Below are 16,624 nucleotides of genomic sequence, written 5' to 3'. Positions count from 1 at the left end.
GTAGGGCCCTTGCAACTGAAATCTTCTCTTCCCTTCCCCTCCCTTCCCTTCCCCCTTCCCTTCCCCCTTCCCTTCCCCTTTCCCTTCCCTTCCCTTCCCTTCCCTTCCCTTCCCTTCCCTTCCCTTCCCTTCCCTTCCCCTCCCCTCCTCTTCTATTCTATATGAAATATCTTGGGTCCTCTGAGAAGTCTGCAGGTTTATTTCCTCAAGGTAGCTGGTAGCCCAGCTTCCTCCAATTCTCTGACTCCCCAGGTGCCTCGGACACAGGTGTTCAGTGCTGGACACAGCCTGAATAATGTTATTCATTGGGGTCCATCCCCTCAAGGCTCCTTGCTACCTGTCTGCACTGCTACCAGCACTCAAACTAGTTAATTCAGCTAGGTTTGCACAACCTGCGGTCATAGCAGCATGTATACTCACAGAAATGCTACTAAGCTTCAGCATCCATCTCCATCTGCCTGCCAGCACAGGAAGGGCACACAAGAGTGCCAGCTGTCAACCATGCCTATTTAGGAAACCAGAAGAAAAGGAGTAATCAAGAAATGTTTTTGCTCTAACTTCATCAGTCAAGAATATCATCTACTTAGGAGATACACCACAAGGAATATGCATAAAGGCTGTGATGTATAATTTATAACAAAAGGCATAAACAAAGAGGGAAACTGTGAGGGTGGGAAAGGAGCTGTGTATTTCCTAGAGAGGCAGCTAACCAGGTAACAGCAGTGTTTCAGATCGCAGTGCCCAAGCCTTTTGAGCAGGCAGTTACCTTACAAAAGATAACAGCAAAGAGCAAAGCAAGTTAGGAGCAACCACAGCAATTTTGTAATTACCTGTTGGAATGTTCCCATACTTTGACTGACATTGCAGAACACAATAGAATATGCATAGCATTTTCAGCTGTCATTTGTGTAGATTTTGGTGGCCTGCAAATGCACATGTCCATACAAGTATGTGGCTTTACAGCACCTTCCACTGCTTCCACTGGTGTGGTCTGGCCCACACTAGTAAGGAGATCAAGCAACCTCCCAGAAAGTTGACCAGATCTGATCGGTCCATAGACTAAGCTGACATATAACAGAGTGCTTCAATTCCTTTGACCAGCTCACCACACAATCACACAGTGCAAGAGAAGAGGCCAGAACTGGGAGAAGGATGATACTGCTTCAAACCCCACTGAGAGCACAAGCTGCTGAAGAATGTCAGGTTAAGAGCCACCCGTTCAATGTTGGTGCAGGGAAGGAATGGTTGTCACATCAGCCCATAAAACACAGCTCAGGGAAACATAGTACCATGCCATATGATTAGAAAACAACCAGCAATTTAAGAAAATGAAACTAATACCCACAGAGTGGCTCAACAGATAAATAGCCTGAAGTAATCAAAGGAGTACAGCTGCTCTTTACATGGGCACTAAGACTTTGTAGATACAGGCTTATGCCTGTGGAGATTCCCTCAGGCTGTGAGCTCATCAGAGTGCACAACCGAGCAAGGCTGATGTGAGTTCCAGTCTGAATGTCAGTTCTGCTGGCTGATAAACCAAGAACTACGTGGAAATGACCTATGCTGACCTGCCTACTGCTCCTAAGAGTAGCAGGTCCTGCCATTTCTGGACTGGTTGCTACTAGCATTACAGTGGTTGCAAGACTGATCCCCAGAGAAAAGATCATTGGCAATTCAATCAACTTTCCCTGTTCAGCAACCTGGAATTCATCTTCCTGTGGGCCAGTTACAGCAGGCAAAAAACCATGAAGAATACAATGAAGTGACCACTGTATATGTATTTGTGAGTGTTTCTGATTGGCATTTCATTTTCTTTCTTGCAAGAGAAGCCTCAGGAAGCACAACTCTAGAAAGAAGGAGAGTAACATTCAGGAAGTTTTTGAAAAGAACTGAAGTGAGGATGATGGGCAAACAGAGGAAATTATGAGAGAGATGGCCAGACAGTCACATCAGCATCAGGAAAATACAGACTTATGTAACTAGTATATCTTTTTAAAGAAAAGTTGAGAGGCTATTGCTAGAGCAGACACAGAAGTTATTTGCCTCTGAAAAGAAAAAGTTCTGGAGGCCTCTGTGTGACCTCCACACCTGAAAAATAGAGCAGATGCTGGAACAGATAAATATCAGTAGGACAGCAAGGAGAAACATAAGAAATGGGTGAGTAGTAACTTAGGGAACAGAGTAAAGAGCTGGTTATTTAAAAAAAAAAAAAAAAAAAAAAGGAAAAAGCAGCAAGTTTTATAAAAAAGATCATGCAAATTTTTTTTTCACTAATGAGAAGAGCCCAAGGAGCTGGCTGGATTATTTCCAGTGTTGGTGCACAATGTGATAAGAGGAATTATTACGGTAACAGAAATACAGTGAGGTATTAATAATGGAATATAGGTGTCAAAAGACAGTAAAGGTTGAAATGGCAAATAATATTGTACATATGATGATATGACAAATATAAAGAAATTATAGGAAATAGCAGTAATCAGAATAACTTTGGAAGCTCTTACAACTGGAAACTTGAGAACTGTTGGCAGTCTGATCTATAGATCACAGTGTATATGAACAGTGGTCTCTAATTTCAATAGGCAAAGAAAATGAAGGAATTATTAATATACATTAGAGAACAAATTCTATGAGTTGCAACAGGGGACAGGATTTCAGTGGTGAGTTTCCACACCATTCAGCAAGAAATAAGATAGTATTTTTGACTCAGTTTTGCTGAATAATGAGACTTCAGGGAAAGATCTGATGTAAATAAATTTTTTTATTTTAATAAATAATGGAGTCATTCTAGAAGAGTTGATTTTATGCTGGAGAACCACATCAACAAACTTCATGTTTAAATGTCTGCAGATGGCATCTGAAGGGAAAAAGATTATGGGAAAGGGATGCTGCTGATGGCCAAACAGGCAAGATATACTACACCAAAACAGCAGACATGGTTAATGGAAACAGCTAACACCAAAGAAAACCCCAACCCAAAACGTTGTGAAAACAATGGATGAATAACTTAGTCGAAGCACAGAGAGTACAGCAGCTAAAGATGAGTCTGTCTCACAAGACTGGTAGGATTGAAGCTGACTAGTGGTAAAGATAGATGATAAGAAACAGCCTGGTGTACCAACAATGATCTGGTTAATAAAAGGATATATGATCCACACAGCCTCCCAGTCAGCAACCGCAATCACAGAGTAGGTAACCTGGAACAGCAGGCAAGAGCTGCGATGCTACAAACTAGGATGAAGCAGGGGAAACTCAATAACCCCTCTAGTTCAATTTGGGCATTGCTTGGATTCCTACAGATGGAAAGTAAGCAGCTGCCTCAGCAAGCACACACAGCTATAGACAGAAAACTTTAATGATCTCCAGAGAAGCAGGCTATGCCTTTATAAACAAAGGCACCTGCCTGAGAAAGCAATTGCTTTCCCAAGCAGAAGGATGCAGTAATGGTTCACATCCACAGTGCTCAGGGTCAGCAGCATCTAAAGCAGTTACTGCACTTCATGGCACTTGGTGTTCTCATGTGCTGAGTCAAAGACAGCATCATTATTTCTTACAATTTTTCATACCACAGTGCTTAATGTCAGATCTGCACCATAGCCTGAAAACGTGATGTTTTTATTGCATCACACCAAGCATTCATTTGTATCCCTTGACCCTGACATGAGAATATATAGGAGTGTTTAATGTACAGCCATACCATTCTATCTGCGGAAGATGCATTCCTGAAAAGAGCAGCAATTAGGGATTCAATAGGTAGTGCTATAAATTTTTCTTTAAGAATTTGTGCAATAGCAGATGGGTGCATGCCAGCACTTAAGAAATGCACATAGCTAAAGTATATAGGGAAGCATATAAGGATAGAAAGCAATAGTATTGTGATCGGCATCAACAACAGGAAGAGATGCTGGCTTTTCTATATTTGGCTTTGTGGTGGCTGGAGATGCTGTTTGCCTTCTAAAACTTGCATTACCTTGGTGACCTCACACAACTCTTCTCAGAACAGATATCATTCTGAAGGATTGTGGTGGGCTGGCCTTGGCTGCCAGATGCCCACACAGCCACCCTCTCATTCCCCCTCCTCAGCTGGATAGGGGAGACAATAAGATGCTAAAGCTCCTGAGTCAAGAAAAAGACAGGAAGATAACTTACCATTTACCATTACGGGCAAAACAGATCTGACTTGGGAAAAATGAATTTAATTCATTGCCAATTGAGTTGGATAGTGAGAAACAAGGAAAAACACTAAAACAACTTCCCCCAGCCCACTCCATTTTCACAGGCTCAACTTCACTGTTTCTTTCCCAACTCTTCCACCTTCTCCCTCCACCACCCCAAGTGGTGCAGGGCGATGGGGAATGGGAGACTGTGGTCAGTTCCTAACAGTTTGGTCAGTCCATAATTGCTTTTCTTTGCTTCTCCTCCCTCCTCACACTCTTCCCCTGTCCCAGCTTAATTCCTTCCCACAGGCTGTCATCCCTCATGAACTGCTTCAGTGTGGGTCCTTACACCCAATAAAGAATTTTCAGTCTCTGGGATTGGACACCAACTGCTAGTGCGATCACTCTTGCTGCCACCCTTCTAAACAAATGTTGTTTTAATGGTCGTCATTATCTTTCTCAAATGCCTGCTGCTTATCATGGTCATTCAAAACAGTCAAGGGAAATGGATGAAAAAACAGGATAATGGTAATGGTCAGTGAAGTAGGGTATTGGAAGATCAGTGTCAGTACTGTGAAACATTGAAAGTAGAAGCAGACAATAGCAGGGTATTACAACATAAAGCTTGTTCACCGGACGCTGGAGGATGGTACAGTGTAACATGAGTACGCTGCCTAAGGGAAAACATTTCAGAGTAAACTATCCACAGAACTATACCCAAGCTACACTTCAAATCAAATTTTTGCTCCAGAAAAGGAGACCAGGAATAAACTAATGTATCTGCAGTGTGAGAAATGAAGCAACCAAGATGAGGAGAAGTCAGTAAGCCTGATTATCCAAAAATGCCTATATTGAAGAATACTCACATTTCTCAAAAGCATCTCTTGTATTATTTCCCATTTTCTTCCTTTATTCCAGGAAAGTTCTTTTGGTTTAATACTATATGTCTAATTCATTGTAAGTATTCCTCAGATGGTGTTTCCTAATTTCTCAAGTTTCTGTACAGCAGCTCAAGACAATACTGTGTAAGTAATAAAGGCATCCTAGAACAGAATTCTTGTATTAATTTCCTAAGAGAATAGCGATTTCCCAAACAGGAATTTAGGAAGAGGCAGACCAGAAGCAACCTTGATCGGTGAAAGAGAAAGCGAAAGAGGGCGAGAGCAGTAGAACCTCCCAAACACTCTGCATCTATTTCCTCATTTCTCTGCAACACCCGGCTTCTGATTTGCCTAGTCTACAGCATTTAGACGCTGTGTTGGTAAATTAGAAGCATGCAAGGAAAAGGTAAGGAATAATAAATATTCTCTAGAAGGCACTGTCATTTCTCTCCTCTAGAGATGAGTGTTTGCCCCTGGGAAAAAATTATTATATGTTTCTTGATGCTCTTTCCTCCTCCTATTTCAGAACCTACACTTCTGTTAGAAGTTTATAAACTAATTTTAGTTGGATTTTTTTTCCCCATACTTTAGAATAACAGTTCAGCTGAATTTTAGACGCTGAGTTTCCTGCTTGAACAAAATACATGTATTGAACAACTATAGGAAAAAATCCACAGAAGAGAACAGCTACAGTAAGTACATGCATATTTACTTCCAGGATGGAATATTTTATGAAGACCTAATGGCTTAATCTGATACCATTTCTTTCTCTTTCTTTGGCATTATTTTTATATATGAAATTATATATAATCTACTAAAGTAAACTTTTCCAAATCTGTTAAACATCTGCACATGAAAAGTGGTTGTTATGAGATCACAGTGAAATAATCCCAAGGAATATGTCCTTAAAGAAATTATTCTGAAGAAATAATATGAATTGTTCCATGCTGGAAAAGGACATCTTTAAAGTATTTCAGCTGGCTAGAATCATTAATTAGCCAGTAACACGAAACATAGACACACTGCATCAAGTCTAGGAAATTAAAGTATCGCATCTGGAGCTTTATCTCATTAGGAGGGTTCCAAACACTAAAATGTGGAGCAACTGTTTTAAGGACATAAAAATGTTTGATTTTTGTTAGGAGTAAATTGTACCTCTATTAGAAAGCATAAGTTTGGTGGGAATTAAAATCATACTTTCACATTGCTGGGTTGAACACCGTCTCTGAGCAGAAGTGCTTTAGTTTCAGTTTCTTTTCTCAGTTTTTACATACCCTGGGTGGAGTGGATGGTGCATATGATAGTTACTTCAGCCACAGAATAAAAACATTCAGCTTCTTTACCCCTGCACCCTCAATTTTTGACAATATGTGCTTACTGTAGTGGATTTTAAAGAACTAGAAACTAGTTTTTCTTTTTGAGTGAGCAAAAGGGAGGGTCTGTTAAGAGAAAATGCAAACGCAGGCTTCTGTAGCCCACAGCCCCCCCTTTTTTCTCTACTCTTATGGTTCATTAGTTAGATCAGGAGGCAGCTTGGCCAAAGGTAGGATCGCCGTTTTCCTGCATTAGCTATAAGAAATCTTTACTATTGCTTGTAACTAAAGTTTACAGTTTAGGAAATCAAATAATAAATTGAGGAAAGCATGTTGTTAGGGTGGCTTAAATAACAAAGTATTCTTTCAGAAAACAAAATTTCACTGAAAAAATCTAAGAAGTCATTTTGCCTCAGGAACACTCAGCTACAAATAAGATGATGTGCATGAAGGAGACCATTACCACTAATGCAACACCTGTAGCTGGGTGCAATAACATAAAGTAAAAATTTCAGATGAATGAATATAATTCTCCCAAAGGACGTGAGACTATAAATTAAAACTTGACACTATGAAGGGGAATTATTTTGATTGTGTTTCTTTCTTTAAAGTTTTTGCAAAAAATCCACATTTACTAAGACCAAATGGATTGTAAGATGCTCTTCTTCCTGTCACTTAGCGCCACAAATGCTGCTGAACTACTTGATTTTGTTTAATTTGAGAAGTCTTAGTGAACACAAAAGGTCCTGAAAAGATAATATGGAAAAGATTTTCCTTTCATTTGCAGTAGCAACAGCTAAGTAATCACAGCAGTACCTTTCCACCCCGATGTCTTTTTGCAGTGTTATTCAAGCAAATTCTATACCTAACCATGTGTAAAGGTAAAAAAAAAAAAAAAAAAAGGTTGGATTTCTGTGTGCAGTTGATTTTTCTCCTTCACCAAACTGGGAATTTAATGAGAGCCATTTGTGGCGTGTACAAAACATGATGGGTGAACAATTGGCTGAAGGGTTGGACTCAAATCACTGTAGTAAATGGAGTAACACCTAGCTGGTGAACAGTTACTAGTGGTGTTCTCCAGGGTTCAATTTTAGGGCCAGTTCTCTTCAATGTTTTTATCAATGACCTGGACACAGGAGTTGAGTGCACACTTAATAAGTTTGCAGTGATACTAAATTAAGAGCAGTCATTGATTGGGAGGCCTTACAAAGAGATCCTGACAGATTAGGGTGCTGGGCAGTCACCAACCATATGAAATTTAATGAGGACAAATGCTGGATTCTGCACCTGGCACAGTGTAATCCTGGATGTACATATAGATCAGAGGACAAGAGGCTGGAGTGCAGCCCTGCAGAATGGGATCTGGGGGTTGCTGATGCTGATGCTAAGTGCAATAAGAGTCAGCAGTGTGCCCTGGTGGCCTAAAGGGCCAACCATATCCTGGGCTTCATTAAGCACAGTATAGTACTGTAACTGGTTAAAAGAAATGATTGTCTCACTATACACAGCATTGGTGTGGCCTCACCTCAAGTACTGTGTGTAGTTCTGGGTTCCACAATATAAGGATCTAAAAATATTAGAATGTGTCCAAAGGAGGGAAACAAAGACGGTAAAAGGACTAGAGGGCATGACTTACTTACAAGGAGTGGCTGAGGATACTAGGTTTGTTCATCTTAGAAGACTGAGAGGTGACCTCATCGCTGTCTACAAATTCCTCATGAGGGGGAGCAGAGAGGGAGGTGCTGATCTCTTCTGTCTGGTGTCCAGTGATAGGACATGAAGGAATGGCTTAAAGCTGTGTCAGGGGAAGTTCAGATTGGATATTAGGAAAAAGTTCTTCACTGAGAGGGTGGTCAAGCACTGAAACAAGTTCCCCAGGGAAGTGGTCATGGCCCCAAGCCTGCTGGTGTTCAAGAAGTGTTTGGATAATGCTCTTAAATACAGGGTTTAACTTCTAGGTTGTCCTGTGTGGAGTCAGGAGTTGGACTCGATGATTCTTGTGGGTTCCCTCCAGCTCAGGATATTCTATGATTCTATGATTTTATGATTTATTTTTTAATTATTGGATGGTCCATACAACCACAAGTAGGTGGCCAAATGACAACAAATAGGCATCAGTCACAAATTTTGTGTCGTGTTAGCTACAGAAGTGGTTTAAAAACAGGATTCTAATAATTCTGTAATAAATCTGTCTCTTATAAGTAGCTAATGCCTTATAAATGATCTTATTTTGCATTCCCATTATGTCTCCTAATTGAACTTTTGTATTCTGTGTGGCAGATTACACTAATGAAAAAATTAATGGCTGATAGTAGCAAGGAAATATGTGTTATTCAGTTAATAGGCTACTACAAATCACTTGTTTAGTAATTTTGTGATTTTTTTCCTTAAAGAATGGAAAATGCAGACACTGAAAAAAAAGAGACATCACATTCATATCAATGTATTGAACAGTGGACAAAAGCGGAAGTCACACAATGGGCAACTGAAATTGTTAAGATTGACCAGAAATATGCAGAAATCTTGTTTAACCAAGATGTGACTGGGTCTATTTTGAAACTGATGACTAAAGCAGATTTTGTGGACATGGGCATACCTCATGGGCCTGCTCTTAAAATAATGTATTTCCTGCAAAAGCATGACATTATAGCTACAGGCTCAAACCAGGCTGTGGAACAAGAATGCACTCAGCAGAGTCTTGGTGGAGAAGAAGATATAGAAATTGCAGAGAAAGAGTGCAAGAAGAAATATGGATCATTTAATTCCAGTTTACTGCAGGATTCTAAGACAGAGCCCACAGGAGACAAAAAAGCAGTGAAATCAGATGACAAAGAAAATGTTTCAGAGAAGCCACTGTCAAACAGCCAGCACCCAACTGGAAGGATGTGTATGCCATATCCTTTTGATAATTTCAGTGATGGTACTCGATACATACAGTATAATATTCTTAATGTCCCTGAAACAGGGCCACTCAATCTTATTGATCCAGCACATGAATTCAAATTACTTGCCAACACAGAGAAGGCACGAGAAGAGGATATCATGATGAAATTTAGCAATGAAGTCTTTAGGTTTGCTGCAGCCTGCATGAACTCCCGCACAAATGGCACTATTCATTTTGGAGTACGTGATGATCCACATGGGGAAATTGTAGGAATAAAAGTTACCATGAAAGAAGCATATGCTATGCATTTGAATAGATTAATTGGTAAATACTTTAATGCGCCATACATCGACATTGCAAAAGCTTGCATTAGAGAACCTAGATTTGTGGAAGTATTATTACAAAATGGAGCTCCATCACATAGGTTTGTCATTGAAATAGATGTGGTTCCCAAACACTGCATCTGTGAACAAAAATATTTCAGTACCAACAGATACGACTACGAGAGTAAGAAATGGAAAAAAGCTGTCTTCATCCGGGACAGAGCTAGTTCCAAAGATATTCAAAATACAAAAGAATTTCTAACTTTTATGGGTAACTTGACAACTTTAGCAGATTTTCGTAAAAGAGCAGAGGAAGACTATAACTTAAAGCAGAAGAAATCAATGAATGAAGGACTAAAGCTAGTTAGTCTGCTTACGGGTAACAGGGACTCACTAGATAGATCTTATTACGACTACTACATTTTGGTAACAAACAAGTGCCACCCAAGTCAAACTTCGCAGTTAGACTTTTTACAGGAACTAAAATGGTTTGCTGTGCTTGACTTTGATTTTGAATCAGAAATGAATGGTGTGTTAGGGACTTACAAAAAAAATCGAAATGCCAAACTTCACTTCCCAGATTATTATGAAAACAAGGTGGGTTCAGTTTCTGAACAAGCTGAAAAGCTGAAACTGTATCAAGAGACCAACTGGATTTTCTGCAATGGTGGATCAGACTTCAAAGGCAACAAGGAACTACCATTAGATCCCGCTTCATGGCAACAAGACAGAGCTGCTGGTGTCAGAAAAATTGTAACGTTTCTTACACACAAAGATGTAAAGCGGAGTGGAAAGTTTTTAATAGTATTTCTTTTGCTTTCAACAGTGGAAGATTCAGCAGATCCCCTTACTGAGACTTTTATGACATTTTACCAAGAATTAAAGGGACTAGAATACATGGTCTGCATTTGTATTGGTGCAGGCACATACCAGCGATGGAAAGATCTTCTGCGTGCTAGAGGCATTAGTGAGGAAGCACTTTCAAACAAATGTGTTTCTAATTTAACCCTGCAAATGGTAAATGGTACCATCATAAAATTAAAATCAGTGACACAGTCTTCTGAAAGACTTCTCTCCTCTGTTGGTCATTCTACCGTTCTTCTAAAGAGGAAAGAAGACTCCATGCCAGCATTGGAAATACTTTGTGAAAATGAATGCAAAGACACAGGAATAGAAAAGGATGCAGATAAATTCAAAATTTTCATGAAAGAGTGTGAAGAAGATTTTTATCGAGGTGGTAAAGTATCATGGTGGAATTTCTATTTTTCTTCTGAAAATTATACTTCAGATTTTATCAGAAGGGACAGTTATGAAAAGCTTGAACATCTGATTGTTTCTTCATCAAAGAGTGCTAATCAATCACCTGTAAAAATTATCAACCTTTACCACCACCCAGGCTGTGGTGGAACAACATTAGCTATGCATATCCTTTGGAATCTCCGGAAGCAATTCAGATGTGCTGTTCTGAAGAGCAAACCAAATGATTTTGGAACACAGCTGACAACTTTACTCACCTGTGGAGCAAACAATGACACAGGCTATTTACCAGTGTTACTTCTTGTGGATGATTTTGAAGAGCAAGAAAATGTCTATTTTCTGCAAAAAGAAATTCAAGTGGCTATAACAGAAAAATGCATTACTTATGTAACTCCTTTAGTGATCATTCTAAACTGTATGAGATCTCAGAATCCTGATGAATGTTCAACAATCAATTTATTGAACAGTATTTCTTTAAAACATACGCTTTCTGAAAAAGAGCAAAGGGCCTTTGATCAGAAACTAAAACACATTGAAAAGGTGCATGCACATCCTGACAATTTCTATTCATTTATGATTATGAAGGAAAACTTTGACCCACAGTATATAGAAAAAGTGGTAAAAAATACCTTGCATAACTTGAATACTGCCTCTAAACCAGCACAGCTTGTTTGCTATCTAACACTCTTAAACTCATATGTAAGAACATCTACAGTTTCAGTATCGCTATGTGAAGAGTTCTTAGGAATTAATTCTCAAGAGATTGGCTGCGGGAAAGATAAATTGATAGAAAAGATGGGAATTTGTTCCAATATTCTAATATATGATCAGGTACATGAATACATGAGATACAAAGGTCTTCGCATCATTCATCCATTGATAGCATCTCACTGCCTAACAGAATTGAAACGAACCTATGACTTGCCTAAAAGTGAAATTACGTTGCAGTTATTGAAAGAAGATTTATTTTATAAGACTTCATTAAAGCAAGACAAACTTATTCGTGATATACAAACCCTGCTGATTACTAGACAGCGCAAGGAACATGGCGATGAGTCAGACACATTGTTTTCCCCCTTAATTGAAGCCATTCATAAGGAAGAGAAGTGTAGTAACGTGGAATGTGTGTTAAAAGAAGCATCCGCTAGATTTGATCGAAACGGTTACATTTGTCAAGCCTTAGCAAGATACTTCTACCTTAAAGAAAGGAAATTTGACCCTGCATTATACTGGGCCAAAGAAGCCAGGCAAAGAGCACAACACAATTCATACATATCGGATACACTGGGTCAAGTCTTCAAAAGTAAGCTAAAATACTGTGTAGAGTGCAAAGCAAAGAGTGAAGTCCTGACAGCTGAGGAACTCAAATACTTGCTAGATCTTGCTGTGAATGCTTCACGTGCTTTCAGAGAATCTCAGTGGCAAGCTGAAAATGAAGACAATGAACAATATTTGCGGCATCAAAACCTTAAGAGAAAGTTCCAGATGTACAATACTGCCGGTTATCAGGGAGAGATAGAAACTAGTCTTTATGTTATTGAAATCCTTTGGCATGTTCCTTTTTTCCACAAAAAAGACTTACATAGTAGAAAAAATATGACCAAGTACCTATTGGGAAAAGGTGTTTTGAATGTAGATAACCCTAACACAGAGTGTGAAATGCTCAAGATTCTTGAACATTATTCCAGCTTTTTATGTAGTTTGCGACCACGGTTAAAAAGGGCATTTGAATTTTTTGAAGACTACTTTGTGTTTTTCAAAACACAGACCAACGAAAAAGAAATCATAGATGCAAAATTGTATGAGAAGGTTCAAGAACGTTTTACCAAATACAGAGAAATATTCTGTGATTTCAGTTTTGAGCAATTGAAAAGCAAACAGGTCTCAAAGTGGCCCATGTCTCAGTATATAGAAGCCTACAGGGACACTCTGGAGGCTTCCAAAGCAGGCTCATTTTCTGGCATTTTGGATTACCTCCACAGAAATCACAGAAATGCTGACAGAGAAATAGAAGACATAGTAGAAGCGTATGCATTTTTGTGTAAGGACAGTGCAATAGCAACTCAGAAAGACAAACAGAATTTGATTTTGGCAAATGTTGTTCTGAACTGCATTAAACTTAAATCCACTAAGATACTTCCTTCTAAGGTGCTGAGAAGTCTGCTTCTAAGCATTCTACAGGAAGTGAAACCAACTTCACAGTGTGTAGAGCCTTTCTTCCTAGCCACCTTGTTGTTCTGGCCCGAAAATAGCGAACAACTAAATGAAGATTCCAGGAAAATGGAAACTTTTGTTAGATGCTTAAGTGAGTCTTACAAATTGCTTTATGGAACCCTCCATCGTTCCAGGCAGCCTCTGGCTCTTTTCTATCTGGGGAAAGGCAGTGGCCTGAACAGATTTGTTCACAAAGGAAAAATAGATCAGTGTTTTAGTTCACTTTCAGAACAGGAACTGAATTCCCTCTGGCAGAGTGGAAATATCTGGAAGGAACAGGCTGTTCAAGATCTTTTGCTTCCTTTACATGGAATTGCTGAGGGTAAGTTTATCTATGTAGACTATGGCATCAATGAAACCTTTAGGATACCAGTGCAGCCTGTTCCCTCATGCCTATTGAAAAATGGCCCAAACATAGTAAGAGTGTCTTTTTACCTTGGTTTTTCTATTGCTGGTCTCCTGGCATACAACACACAAAGTTTGTCATTAAAACAATAGGTATTACAGTTTCTCAGCTACAAGGCTTTTTCAGGCAAAATTATCCTTTAACTGTTTTTTGTTTGGGGGGTTTTTTGGCCAACAATTTCAAATTACAATCTCGGGCTGTCCATTATATTTCCTTCCTTCAGGAAAGTTAGCCTTTCAGTGCCATGCAGAATTGTCTCTCTACTGTCATAACTGCTGTTTGGACACTCAGTCAAACTGAAATGTTGGTGCAGTTAGTCCTGTAGATCCGTCATTACTACTTAAAGTTCTTTGACTGATAACAAGAAATCGTTAAAAAAAAAAATAAATCTGAAAACGAATATTCTGAAGATGTGAAGATGTTACCTTTGAATACCATCACTTTTAAGAACCCTACTGTCTTAGTAGCTTTTTTGCCATTGCTTGTAATGAAGGATATCTCACCATGATTTTCATATATGTATAAATAATGTAAGAACAAGGAAGGTATGCTAGAAAACACATATCATATAGCACTTCCTGATGCTCCAAGGTATGTGGTGTCATCCTGTCACAAGGGTAATGTAAAAGGCCATTTAGTTGCAAAGCAGCATTTTTTTACCTGTTATTATTGCACATGCTTGAATAATGTAATGCGTTTGTATATAGGCCTGTATTAATAGCCAAGCTGCACATCTTGTGGGAGAACAGAAGCACTGGTCTTTTACCTTCTCAGGGCTTTTATAAATATGCAATTATTAAAGATATTGCTACTTTCTACTGTACTGTAAAAGGACATGCCAGTTAGCATTTGCTGTCCATATTAAATAGATTTTATTCTTTTGTATTGGGTCAGCTTCTGCTTTATATAAATTGATCCAGTTTGGTCATTCCTTTCCTTATAAATTCCATTAGTTTCTTCCAGTGATAGATTTCTTATCAACTTTGATCCTTAAAAAAATAGGCAATTTAAATGCTTAAAGTAGTCATTAATGCATTGTATTCCTCATGTGTATAAAACTGCCTGCTATGTTTAGACACAATTAATGTTCCATAAAAGGAAACTATATTGGTGCAAAGAACCAGAAACAAGAGGTTACTACTGTCTGGAGGGTGCAAAGTACTGAACTTTGCAGTATGCATATGATTCATGAAAACCAGGAGTTCAATGCAATTAACTGCCTGAAAGAGGTCTGCAGTATAGCTCTTTCATCACCCCACAAGTCCTCTTTGCTCTTTGTGTCAGGCAAGCAGGCAGGCAAAAATAAGTGACATCTCAATGGATTAGTAAAAAAGTGACAAACAGAATAAAGCAGCAGACCATTCTGCTCCAGTGTAGTTCTTCTTTTAGTTGTAAATATGGATAAGGATTTGTATTATATAATCCAGACTGCTTTTTAACTTTAGCCAAAATGTATTTCTCTTGACAAGAATGCATGCTTCATTTTAACTTGTATCTACTTTGTTTCTAACATATACTTTTAGTTCCTAGTGTACTATAGGATCAATTTTCATAATTCATTATTTGTTCTAGTTAGTCCTCAGGATATCACTGTACAATTTATCAATGACTACAGTATTTACCTTTCCATATAAAGATTTACAGCAAATAATTTGCCATGTCTTCATGGAAGACTTCAATCTTTATCTCAGTCAGTCACATCTCTTCAGAAGAGTAAGTACTTTTATGTGCTCAAACTCATCTGAGCTGTATAGGGTGGCACACTGGGCGCACCCAGCAGGGTGCAGTGGCGGGTGGCTGCTGGGTCACTGGTGGAGGGAGGCCGTGAACCGCCCTGGGCTGGTTGCAGCCAGTTCCAGATGGTTCCTGCACTGGTGTGAGCACCCCATTGCCCACCAAACCTCTGCCATTCAGGGGAGCCCGTGGTGATCTGACAAGTTTAAGAAAGAGCAGCAGCTGTGATGGGCAGGACCAATGGTGGAGGAGATGCTGTTGGAGACATGTGGAATGGGCCATTGTTGGGGCATGGATGGAGATACACTCCTGGAAAGGGGCAACCCACATCAGGGCTGGGACATCCCTGAGGGACTGCAGCCCATGGGTGACCCATGCCGGGGCAGAGGAAACAAGAAGGAAAGGAGCAGTGGAGAAGCAGAAGAAAAGAATCAGAAGCAAGGAGTGGCAAAAATAAAGCACTACACACTGAGGCCAACCTCCTCTGCTCAGGCCCGTCACCTTGGCAGGACAATTGGGAAGGACTGAGCAGAGTTGAAAACAAGGGGAGCTGCGGCTCGGAATGGGGAAGAAGAGGTGTTGTAATGGAGTTGAAAGGGGAAGAAAGGTATTTCCATAAGTGTTTTCTTAGCTGTTTCTCTTCTTGGTTTCTCAATACACCAACCAGTAATTAAACATCTATGTTAACTGGCAATAAATTAAGTGAAACTTCCCAGCTTGAGACTGTTTTTCTCACAACACATGTACATTCACTAATAAGCCTTGGGATCTGGTACAGTGTATTACATGCTAGACACTGCACTATATGCCTGTGTGAGTTTATAGAAATACAGATTTTGTATTTTGTATCTATCCAGCTGTTTGTTATAAAAATGTATTTTTATCAACAGTAGTTCATCAATAAATACAGATATTTGATAACATAACTGCACAGTGTAGAGCTGTATTTGATGATACATATCACACACAAAGGCCCGCAGAATTGCTTTTTGTAAGTCTTTCTTATTTTCCATTACTTTGTAAGACCATTTCTTTCATGGCTCATAACTTTGTTAATCTTTGTATTTGAAAACTAAGCTCTCCCATGCCAAGTATCTGCCTCAGATGTATTTTGTGTTAATTAAAGCCAAAGGGCTCAGTAGCTTCCAAGTGTGAGGTCAAGAAAAAAATATGTTGTATTGCCCATGTTAAACAACTCTACCAGCTTTTTCCAGCAGGCTCAGGAATTCTTCAGAGTGAATGTTTAAAAAAGGGTTTACTCTGGTAAGAGAAAAAAGGTAGATGTGAGGGGAAATTTGTCTGTACAAGCCTAATTTTATCAAGTTGCAAGGCCTGAAGAGACTGCCATTCATATATGGGCACATGCAAACTTAGGTTTTAACAGCAGAGTCTATCTATACACAGATGCCAGCTCGAGAAGTTGCAGGTTTGGGCTGTGATGGGCCAAGTCAAAGCCAA

At 39.3% G+C, this 16,624-nt stretch overlaps 1 protein-coding gene across 2 annotated transcripts; it reads left to right on the top strand.

Annotated features, from left to right (window-relative positions):
• Positions 1 to 5,375: 5,375 nt before the first annotated feature.
• On the top strand, positions 5,376 to 16,066 carry SAMD9L (sterile alpha motif domain containing 9 like). Of its 2 annotated transcripts, XM_074897991.1 has the most exons (3): positions 5,376 to 5,441; positions 5,627 to 5,727; positions 8,742 to 16,066. In XM_074897991.1, exon 3 carries the CDS (start codon positions 8,743 to 8,745, stop codon positions 13,522 to 13,524), a length of 4,782 nt encoding a protein of 1,593 aa, XP_074754092.1. In that variant the 5' UTR covers positions 5,376 to 5,441; positions 5,627 to 5,727; position 8,742; the 3' UTR covers positions 13,525 to 16,066. The 2 variants fall into 2 exon arrangements, with proteins under 2 accessions (XP_074754092.1, XP_074754091.1); XM_074897990.1 differs by lacking the exons at positions 5,376 to 5,441; positions 5,627 to 5,727 and adding an exon at positions 7,036 to 7,091.
• Positions 16,067 to 16,624: the final 558 nt, after the last annotated feature.

The sequence above is a fragment of the Athene noctua genome, chromosome 2, assembly GCF_965140245.1.
Source record: "Athene noctua chromosome 2, bAthNoc1.hap1.1, whole genome shotgun sequence".
Taxonomy (NCBI): Eukaryota; Metazoa; Chordata; class Aves; order Strigiformes; family Strigidae; genus Athene; species Athene noctua.
The sequence above is the reverse complement of the archived record's forward strand: the minus strand, read 5'-3'. Positions and strand labels throughout refer to the sequence as shown.

Coding starts and splice junctions, on each gene's coding strand:
- SAMD9L (XM_074897990.1), top strand. CDS start 7,036: ATGCTGCTGAACTACTTGATTTTGTTTAATTTGAGAAGTCTTAGTGAA. Junction 7,092..8,741: donor AGTCTTAGTGAACACAAAAG/GTCCTGAAAAGA, acceptor TTTTCCTTAAAG/AATGGAAAATGCAGACACTG.